Source organism: Carassius carassius, chromosome 20 (assembly GCF_963082965.1).
Source record: "Carassius carassius chromosome 20, fCarCar2.1, whole genome shotgun sequence".
NCBI classification, from domain to species: Eukaryota; Metazoa; Chordata; class Actinopteri; order Cypriniformes; family Cyprinidae; genus Carassius; species Carassius carassius.
Window position 1 is genome coordinate 16,500,764 of NC_081774.1, and position 10,600 is coordinate 16,511,363.

Here is a 10,600-nt window from a genome sequence, read left to right on the forward strand (position 1 = left end):
ATTCTTAATTAAGAACCACTGTGGGCATGTCTGCGAGGGGCTGAGAAACACAGACAGCGATGGGCTTGATATAGGACAACCACTTCCCGGCAGGGGCGCTGCACAAGATCCCGGGCCCTATGCATAGGCAGTCCTAATGGGCCCCGCTCCCCTTGAAAATATATATTCCAGACTTTTCAAGGGCCCTATCTTCCTTTGGGGCCCTGGTAATCAGTACTGGTTTTACCCCCAGTCCGACGCCCCTGCTTCCCGGTGCTGAGCACAATAGAGTTATAGCTTGGTTTAAGACAACAGAAATGAGAACTTCACACTGCCTAACTCACAGCGGATCATCTATGTCAAGATACTCTAAATCACAAATGTTCTTGGGCGAAAACAGCACTGTAACCTTGTTTTTTGTGCCTTAATACATGTAAAGTAGCACACTGGCTGGCTTAAAGAACACATCCCGCATTGAGTGCAGATGTGCCTGAGATATATATCGCCTCTTCATTATATGATGCCGATAACGCAAAGTGCCGTTGAGATGTTATTAATCAGCGAGGGCTGATGAGCTGCAAACACTCAGTCCTTGATTCAGTGATTGGGTCCCTAATCATGAATCCCACTCTTCACCTAAAACGAGGTGAAGGACATTATGACAATTTATTGAGCGCACTTAATTAGCTGGGAATGCAAAGAGACAGATACTGTTCAGCTCTAAGCTAAATGCTCGTCTAGAGGTGTCTTTAAACACTTTTATGTAATTCTTCTAAACCTTCATGACTTTCTTTTTTCCATGGAACAAAAAAGTGCATTTCTGAGGAAAGGTCTTGCTGCTTTTTTATATGATACTCTCTTTTTTTTATGGACTCTCAAGCTTTAAACCACCATAATAGTCATAAAAGTGGTTAATCTGATGTCAAACATGATGGAGTTTATCTAATGGTCTAAGTCAATGACATTTTTTTTTAATGGTTTTTGAACCTTCTCACCAAGACTGCATTTATTTGAAAAGTACAGTAAAACAGCATTGCGCAATATAATAATTTAAATGCACTTTTCCATTTTAGTATATTTTCTAATGTAATTTATGCATTTTCAGCATTCATTATGCCAGGCATCAGTGGCACATGATCCATTGGAAAATCATTCTTATATGGTGATTTGGTGCTTTTGTGTATTTGTGTAAAAACCATGACACATTATTTTCAGGATTCTTTGAATAGAAAAAAAAATAAACAAAATTAAAATGATATATTAATATATTTTATTTACAAATTAAAATTGTAAAATTATAAAGGCCTTTACTGTCACCTTTGATAAATTGAATGCATCTTCGCTAAAAGAAACAATAATCTTACTGAATCCAAACTTCTATGTGCTTCTTTGGTCATTTTTGTGTTTGACAACCTCAGTCACTTTTACGTTCAAAATATGAAAAAGCGAGGCAGAAACCTCTTGAAAAATATCACACAATTTCACACAGTCATGTTTAAATGTTTTTTTTAATTATATTTTTATTTTACTATTTCAGTCATATTTTCATATTTTTGAAAAACATTAATTTCATAATATTAATATATCTGCTGTGCAAATGCATTCATGCTTCCTTTGTTCAGAATTAGAATGTATCAATGCACCTTTTTTGTTGTGTGCATCGCCTCTTCAAACTATTGTGCTCTGCGGTGTGGAGGCGACATAAGAGAAGTGATAATTAACAGAAATAAATCACAAGAGATGGAAATATCTCTCCAACAGCACAGAAATCTTCCAATCTGATTTTCACATTTCACATCCAATTGGTCTATTCAATGACTGCTGAACAAGCATGCGTCACGTCTGAAACTGCACACATTAAAACAATGCCGAGCTTCTGTTCCACCGTGTTGTATCCCCAAGACAGACACAGCTTACTGTGCAAGCAGCGAAGGCAAGATATACAAGCAAAAGCAACATTCACAACCCTAGCTATGTATTTAAAGAGAAAAATTTATGATTTAAGTTTATTGAAAAAGAATAGTCTTTTTTCCCCCCAAGATTGCTTGTGGAAAGTGGAAAAACGTGCATTAATGTTGCTTGTGGAAAGTGGAAAAGCGTGCATTAATGTAGTGGTTTGCCACAGGTCTTACAGCAGCCCCAGGGTTAAGGCTGCACCTTGTGCTATTTTAAAACCTTTAAGAGCATCACTTTTATGTAACAGCTACATTTAGACCATGTCAATCTCAAAGAACATGTTCTATTCTGTTTTCCTCAGATAAACATCCACTGTTGCTCCACATGCTGAAATGTTTAAGCCTTGGGATAACCATGAAACTACATTAAAACACAACATATACTGAGATGTAAGTAGGGTCTAACAGGGCTTGAAAACGTAAGCACTGAAACACTTTCACCATGCAAAAATAAATTACTACCACTAATATGACACAATCAGGACTAAAACTAAAAACAGAACGGAGCACTCTGTTACAACCAAATGATAAAACCAAAAGGGATGAATCGTTAACCGGTGAACCTACATATTTCAAGATTTATTCCCACATGACAATGAGTCATGGTGGAGCACCTGGAGAGTGCAGTAAAATCAAAAAGAGATGTTCAAACAGCAAGAGAAAGGAGAAAACTTAACTAACAACCATTGCAGTTTACAAAAGCCTCCCGTTTCCTGACAGGATTGTGCCGTGTTTTGAAAACGTAATTCATCCGGTGAAAGATGTCAGCGCTGTGGCCTCATACCGGGACCGCCTCTGCAGAGACAGCTGGGTGAAACATCTTGAAAATACATTTTTTTTCATCCTCAAAGGTTGAGACAGGAATGACAAATCCGAACAGGAGTATCAAACCCATTTACTGTGCAAACGGTTACTTGAGCTTCTACCTGCTTTGTCTGACAGGAGGAAATGTGATAGCGCTCGGATACTCAGAACTGTATCTGAGCATAAGGACAAACTAGCATGAAGAAATAAATGAGTTTCATTTCAAAAATAAAATTCCACTTAGAAACGACTGAGGTAAATGACTAGACCGAGTCGAGAGTATCGTATAAATCTGAGCCGCAGTGCTCAAGATTCTCCCCATTGTAAAGAGCTCAAAGTCGGGTATTTCAAAGTCATTACATCATCAACACAGCTGTGGATCGTCAAATCATTAGACATGGTTGTGCAATTCCATCTGACAGCAAACAATCAGATGACAGGTTATGTTTAATTAAATTAAATTCCGAATACTAATAAGCTGATATTACGGCTGGCCCCGTCGATGCATTGTGTGTTGCCCAGGCAATTTATTTAAGATATTCATAGCCTTTCTCAGAACCAACGCTATTCGTGGCTTCCATCTAGACCTTTTCACATATTCATTGTTTCCATAATAGTAACAATTTAGAGATGAACCTGCATGCAAATAACCCTCTGTTGCTTTGCTGTGCCAGGACTTCAACATAAAGCACTAAGAAAAAAAAGCAGTGTGAGCTGTCAAGGGAATAATGACAGCAGCCGTCTCTGAATCACTGTGAGCACTGGATTCCTCAGCTCCACTTGTTTTTTTTTCTTGTTCTTCGTTCCAACTTGAGCGAAGGGCTATGAGCAGGGACTTCTGTTAAGAACCTCAAAGCTTTCAAGAATATAGTGCCTTTTGAAGGATAAACCACAGGATTAGATTAGTCCATCCTCTTAGGTTACAGAGCTGGGCATCGTCCCTTTTTTTTTTTTTTATCTGGACCCCCCAAAAGGCCAGCCATATTGGCATCGAGGGGATGTCCATCTTCTTTTCAGTGTGGGCTTCAATAGAAAACCCCTCACAGGGAGCTTAAGAGAGAGAAAATATGATTCATGGCAAGCTTTTAATGCTCAAGGTGAATTGCCCTGCAAAAGGTTCACTTCAGTTGTGACTACAATACTGTGAGAGGACTAGAAGGGTGGTCAGGACGGTATGAAAAGTAAAGTTGACCCCTGGGCGTTCTTTTTTGGATTGTTTCTCACACAATCCCTTGGTGGGGCACAAATGCGGCTCTTTTTGATAGAGTCGCTGGAAAATAATAGAAATACATGTTCTTTGTGAATGCAGGCAACAGGGTTACAGGCTAAGAAATACATTTGGAGAAGTTTCTCTGAAAACTACTGCAGCGTATAAATTTATTACAAACCTAATGTAAGCTAAACCTATCAATTAAAATGGATTTGGGACTCTAAAACTGCATATTTATCTTCCTAAGATTGGAGAATGGTAGAGTTACCTGCTAAATAAGGATTCATGCAGATTGAATGCATCAGGGTGGCTTATACAATGCAAAAAATTCTAATCCAGACCTACATTTTATTGAGGTGGAAGAGCATGCACCCAGCTCGAGAAGAAATCTTCCTCTGAGCCTCTTTAATATTTTAAACCTCAGCAGACTACTGATGTACTGCAAGACAGCCACTCTTAACTTTGTTAATTCAGCCGTGAGAGCACCTTCGCCGTGTTTATTTATCTAGCCAACCTCCACCTGAGGAGCTGCATGTCAAAAGCCATTAGGCTGACATCCCCTGAGCAAACCCTCCAAGCCAGCAAGAACGATGCTTAAAGATACCCTTGAAATAAGGAGGAATGAGCAATGTCAAGAACTTCACACAGAACTTATGATTTCAAAACCTGTCAGCCTGTGAAAGAGTCTGGGGTCACTGCTCACCATGAATCTACTGATAGACAAAAAAAAAACACATCAAGATTATAAACTGAAATTCTTGATTCAGTTCATGCAAAGCTTCTGAAAAATACCATTATATTCAGCTCCAGCTGCGTGCATGGAGCATTATGATGTATTTTTCTGGCATCTCCACATTGAAAGGATTAAACTGAAGTGTTGCTATTGTTATTATTAATTTAGAAAATACTACAGTGCCAAGCTCTGACAGCATCAGCAAGAGTGAACAAATCCTGGCAAATATGATCTCTGCTTGCTTTTTCTCAACCCTGAGTAATTTCTAAGAGTAAAAGAAGAAGTGCTAAACCAGACTCAGTCACAAATCTTTGACGAATGACAAAATTTCTACAGTCCACATAAATTTTTAACTTACACCTCGTCATTTATAAATGTAATACTTTGCAAACACAAGAAAGGCCAATTTCAATCATCTGTGCATATATCAGTGATAATACATGGCCTGAGGTTTGAGCAGAGTATGGCAAGCCAATTTAACATGTATTTGTTAGCACTTATTTTGATTTCTAGTAATTCACTAGTGACAAGTCCCTATTCAATTAGTCACTAATATTATTTTTTCCCTAGTGGTCAATTGCTTCAAGTCAGTATCCCAATAGTACTGGTAACTGCAAGTTTTTGCCAATGAATTGCAAAAAAAATCAACTATGCCCATTTAACTAGTGTTTATTTAAATAGTTGCTGGCACTCAATTTTTACTAATAATTATTAAGGTACTCAAACATTTTAGTTAGATACTTATTCTGTTACTTAGCTACTAACTGTTCAACAACTTGATGTTCCATTTTTTGGTAACAATTTTACTAGTAAAAACCTTCTAGTAAGACTAAAGTAGCCATTCTGACCAGTTCCTATGTGTCAAATAAAAAAGCAAGAAAGAATAGACAGAAATGTCACAGTAAACATCAAGATCACGTCTCAAAAATGTATTATTTTATAATTTATTAGACACTTCCACAAGTTCTTTACTAGCAAAACCCAGTAACACTGAACTGGACTAGCCATAAATTAATATATGAAACACAAGTACAGACTAGATAAATGTAGCAGATGAGTAACTAACACATGATGTGAAGGAAATTGTAACAATACCAGTCATTTTTTAGCAGTGAATATTAAAAGAGCCTGCCATAGAGTAGGCTCCACTCACCTGGAGTTTGAACTGTTCCAGTAGACCGCGTGTCTGTCTGAGATGATCCGGTCGTCCGACCAAACGGAGACCCAACACACTACAGTAAAAACCACCAGCGGCAACTCCATTTGAGTGGTTATACTAGTCCTCACCTCCAAAACGAAAATTTACGGTCCTTTATTTCAGTGACAACTTTTCAAATAACTGCTTGCTTGAGTGAATGTATATACGCAGTTTTGAACATCATAACAAGACATGTAGCTAATCCAGAGCGATTTTCATTCCTTTCGAGCGAGTAACTTTCTGTATGCTTACTTCATAAAACGGCATACATTTGATGTTCTTTTTAGGGGGAAATCCATTACAGTTGTTTCTTATGCTGCAAAAGCCATCCAATGCAGTCCACGGTAATTTTCTAGCGCTCTGCCAGAAATCCGTCCATCCTCTGAACGCGGGACAGTGCGACGCGCGTCTCGAGACTCCTACAGTGATGCTCCCCGTTTGCAGCGCTGCAACTTCCAGATACCTCTACCCCATGTGGTCTGCACGAGAAGCACACGTGAAACACATCCCCGTCTGTAACGCACGCCTTTCTGATTTGCGTTTCCTCAGCGCTCCATCTTATTCGCACAAGTTGCGTGTTAGTTGTTGGTGGAATCGTATTGTTTCTGGCTTGCTCCAGTTGATAAGCAGATATCCTACGCACATCTCAAGCCGTTTGCACGAGTCCTCTCTGTCCTGTAGGAACAAAGGCGATTTTGCCCCATTCTGCCTTAGGCAGACTAAATGTTTAGCTTGGATCGACTAAATCGTGTAGCCTAAGCGTTCTAAGGCATCTGACTGGCGCACTGCTTCATAATTCATCGGTTCATCCTGAATCTGATTCGTGTGCGACAGACGGTTATCATCAGCGGTGTACCTTCAGGAGGGGGCGGGGCCTAAACGAGCTCTCTTCAAACTCTCCTCTGCAATTTACTTTGTCATCTCAAGATTACGCATATGCGTCTTTAAATTGCTTTCTTGAGCATGTTTGCGCCTTCTTTTTACAGCAGTTATCAACTGTTGCCCACAATAACATTTAAAATCCCTCAGTTATGCAGGCTATCTGGTACTTCAGCTTTGAAGCTGCTTGTTTTCAAACTTTTTTATAAAAAAAATAGATTAAAATAATTAACCATATTTCTGTGAAGGATTGGCTCAATAAATACAACATAAGAAATTGCTATTTTTATGTTGTACATTTTCATTATTGCTCCCTCCCATTTTAATTAAAGTAAAAGTTCCCCCCAAAATTATGAAACTGCTGAAAATGTACTCGCCCTCAAGCCTTCAAAATGTAGCAGAGTTTTATATTCATCCGAAAGATTTGGAAAAACGTAGCATTACATCACCTGCTCACCAATGGATCCTCTGCAGTGAATGGGAGCCGTCAGAATGAGTCCAAACAGCTGACAATAATCCACAAATAGTCCACATGACTCCAGTCCATCAGTTCATGTCTTGTGATGTGAAAAAAACTATGTTTGTAACAAACAAATCCATAAAGGCAACTTTAAACCATTGCTTCTGGCCAAAATATAACTCCATAATCCATAATGCTTCCTCCAGTGTTATCCTCTCACATCAAAATCTACCAACATATTTGTTTAGAACTGATTCAGAACTGATCTATGCATATTTCTCTCCTGATTCAGACAAGATTGCTTGCTTTTTAATTAGAGCAAGAATTAACATGGATAAAGGACATGTATTTTAGCCAGAAGTAAAAAAAAAAAAAAAAACATCTTTGGTTTTGTTTATTACAAACATCTTTTTGCTACACAAGTTTTTAATTGATGCGCTGGAGTTCTGATGGCACCCATTCACTACAGAGGATCCGTTGGTAGGTAAGTAATGTAATCCCAAAAAAAAAAACATACTTTTCTTGGATAGCCTCAGAGTGAGTACATTTTCAGCAAGTTTCCATTTTTCTTAAATGATTTGTAAAAAATTAAGACATTATATAATCCTTCAGTTTTCTTGAAAGTTTGCTGGACGAACTACTGCTCTGTTCATATTTAAATGGCTCAAAAGATTCAATGAAATACATTTCCTTTTGCTTAACTACCTTACCAATTTACTGAAATGTCAAGCAGCAAATAGCATTGGTGGCACTTTATTTAAATATCTGCAAAAAACGAGTCTGGTATAGGGCTAGTAGATAACTTTCTCAATAATATGGATTGGCGCCTCTTTAAATGGGTTCCTTTACCTGATCCAATAATGAATTTCTATCAACCGTGAAAAATGGTTGGCCCAGTGCCATGCCTCTCAATTCTATAAACGCGCCCTAACTATTTTATTCCTATAATTCTCTACCATTTAGGTCCCCAGTATATATATATATATATATATTATATGTGTATACATGTATTTATACGTGTTTGTAGGTAGACAGATACAGTGGTGTGTAGTAACTGATTACATATACTCTGGATTACGTAATCAGATTCCAAAAAATAAGTACTTGTAATTAGAGAATTTATTACAATTTAAAAATTTACTGATTCACCCCAATTCTCATGCTCTAATGTAGTGTTTAATGTATTAATGCATGTTGATGACGAAGCATGGAATACATTTTTCTTTTTTTATTGTTTTGTGCACCATATTTATAAAACAATCATATTCAAGTGATAAATGGATTAGATCAAAAATAATGTAAAAGCAATCAAAAGGTAGTCAGACTACATTAATGTAATTCATATGATGTTTGAAACTAGTTTTTGTCATGTAATTTATTTTTTTCCAAGTAATGGACTACATTTTGTAAGCAATCTACCCAGCACTGCACACTACACATACAAAACTTTTTTTGGGGGGATCCAATCCACTTCCTGTCTGTTACAGTTCTGATGCCTCAATGATCTTAATCGGGTGGACATCTGAATTTTGGATCTGTATTTATTTATTTGGCTATGAAATCCATTTGCATATTTTATGTTTATCATTTTGATTGCAGGGATGTGCAGCAGCGGCACATCAAGGATTCTGACCCTGAGAAAAGCAGGCAATACTTTTAGAAAATGAGAAAGAGATGAGGGAAGAGATTGGCAAGAAAAAGTGATTTATAAAAGAAATAAGAACGCTGTAAGAAAAAAAATCAAGCCAAAGCCAGACCATGTGAGTGAGTCTAGTAAACTGACCTCAAGGGGAGTAGATTTTTGCTAGGTTTTATTTAAACAAAGGCTAAATTTAACTCAACATATTATGAGCCCTATAACCTATGATATCCCCTTTCCTTCAACAAATTTAAATCTCAACTCGAACCAAAATCTTACAAGTACCACCTGAACTAGTTATGTAGTTACTTCATATTTTTTCCAAATGCTCTTGAAGACTGACGAACAGATTCTTAAATCCTCCAACATTCTGCACACTGTGATTATAATCCTGACAAAAGGTATGTAAGCTTTGAGTTGAGTTATGATTATGTTTAATTGCCACAACCCTTCTAAATGTTGAGAAATGTAAATGTTATTGTATTACACAACTGGTTGACACTTAACATAGAACTTGACAAATGACAAACATTTTACAAGCTCCTCTATGATAAAACAGACTTAGAAACTCATTTTCCACAAGTATCGAAGCCCAAAAGGCACTGACATGAAGGAACGACCCAGTTTTGAATCTTAAGCAAGTCCGCCATCTGCTGTTCAAGGTTCTCCATATAACATTAAGAGAGATCTTCGTTCATATTTTATACAAACTAAAAATGTAGACTTGGGTATTAGTGCCTCTATATACACTTTTCACTGTAAAAGTGCAAATATAGGAAAGTCAAAAAGAGAGGTTAACCACATGACTGAGCATACAGATGTAGAAAGCGAAAAGGTCAGGATGTTTAATAACTTCAGAAATTAAGAGACAAAAAGAGTAAAAGCAAGAAACGGAAAGATTTATTGAAGACAGGAAAAGTATGAGAATCTAGAATCAAAAGAAGGTTGAGCTCTCAAGAGGGAAATTACATGTTCAGACACAATGTGTTGGAATCTTTTAATATTGTGTAATAAAAAAAGGAAGGCTCTACAATGAGCTGAATGTCTGCTATAATAACCTTATCAAAATATACATGTTTGACACAGAAGTTGTTGATTTTCAATTACTTGTACAAAACAAATTATATACAGTAGCCCTCACCCACTCTGTTTCTCAACATTACATTCACACTTGGAAAAACAAGGAAGTTTAACTAACGCAGTAAGAAGGGAGCCCTATTGCTACTTTATGACTTTTGTTTGGTTCTGTTCTCTGATAACAGAAAAAATCATTTGATGCCAAAAAAGCCTGCAACGTTTTCTCTAATTTGTAATATTTTCTTTAAGTTCTTGTGTTGCTTCTTGTAAAGAAAGGCAATAATATACACACAAACCTTCAATTTTTCACCCTCTGCCCAATGAAATCAAAGTGGTTGATAAAACAGAATGTCACTGCACAGTAAAGTTACAAAATATCAAAAACTGGCTGGCAGAACAGGGAAGATGCTTTGGTCCATCATGCTACACTTTAGAAAAAGAAAAGAATGAATACCCACCCAAACAAGCTCAACACCTGTCAGTAACACCAATATTCTGCTAAACTACAAAGGATAAAAGTAAGAATTTCCACCATAGCACAAGCTGAAAAGTAAAAGGGAATGTCGGCGCATCAAGTCTCATGTCACAATTAACATGAAATGGATGCAACAGAAAGAACAAGGCCTTAATGTTTCCTAAATAAATGAAGTGCTAAAAACAGTCTCT

At 37.2% G+C, this 10,600-nt stretch overlaps 1 protein-coding gene across 1 annotated transcript in view; it reads right to left on the reverse strand.

Moving 5' to 3' along the window:
• The window catches only part of LOC132096493 (ephrin-A2-like), a 55,368-nt gene extending 48,783 nt beyond the window's left edge, over positions 1-6,585 (reverse strand). The window contains exon 1 of the mRNA XM_059501881.1: positions 5,835-6,585. Within this exon, the coding sequence (XP_059357864.1) occupies positions 5,835-5,944 (110 nt within the window). The 5' untranslated portion in view covers positions 5,945-6,585. The remainder of the gene's footprint in view (positions 1-5,834) is intronic.
• Between the last annotated feature and the right edge of the window lie 4,015 nt (positions 6,586-10,600).